At 65.7% G+C, this 688-nt stretch overlaps 1 protein-coding gene across 1 annotated transcript in view; it reads right to left on the reverse strand.

The window, feature by feature from the left end:
* Positions 1-688, reverse strand: part of BSN (bassoon presynaptic cytomatrix protein) — a 96,775-nt gene that overhangs the window by 10,171 nt on the left and 85,916 nt on the right. The window contains exon 10 of the mRNA XM_035901482.1: positions 4-373. Coding sequence (XP_035757375.1) covers positions 4-373 — 370 coding nt within the window. The remainder of the gene's footprint in view (positions 1-3; positions 374-688) is intronic.

Below are 688 nucleotides of genomic sequence, written 5' to 3' on the forward strand. Positions count from 1 at the left end.
GGCGGTCCCCGGGGCAGCGCAGGTAGGGGTGGTCCTGCCCGCCACCCCGCTCCTTCAGCAGTGACTCCTTGCGCTGGGTGATGCCCAGCTCCAGGTACTTCAGCTTGGCGTCAATCTCCTTCTCCTCCTCGTCCAGCTCTGCCTGCTTCTTCCGCAGCTTGGTGGCCTCATGCTCCACCAGCTTCAGGTCGCGGTCCAGCTCCTTCAGCAGGCTGGCCTTGGTGACCGGTGCGGTGGCCTTGGGGGCCAGGCTGCTCAGGTAGAGCTGGGGGGTGGCGGAGCTGGCCAGGGGGATATGGGGCTCCTCAGGCGGTGGGCTGGGCAGCGTCCGCTTCACCTTGCGCGCCAGGGTGCTCGACTGCAGCCCCCCCACCTGCAAAGCCAAGGGACAGCTGGTCAGGGATGTGGGCGTCCTCCCTGAACATTGTGGAGCTCCTCCCGTGGCCCGGGGTTGCAGCATGGCGGCCCACTGTGCACGTGTCCCCCCCATGCAACAAGGAAGCGGTGTTTATGTAAAAGCACGATAAATAGGATGGAAGTAACAGGCAGGGTGCTTTCCGTGAGTAATTACCAGGAGTGGCAGCCGGCCAAGTGCCGGGCTGGCCGCATGCATGCTGCCGCCTGCTGCAAAAACCACTTTCCGTCCTCAGGCGCTCAGCAGCGGGGCTCGGGGGAGCGGCTGGGGGCG

Source organism: Egretta garzetta, unplaced genomic scaffold, assembly GCF_000687185.1.
Source record: "Egretta garzetta isolate BGI_Z169 unplaced genomic scaffold, ASM68718v1 scaffold861, whole genome shotgun sequence".
NCBI lineage: Eukaryota > Metazoa > Chordata > Aves > Pelecaniformes > Ardeidae > Egretta > Egretta garzetta.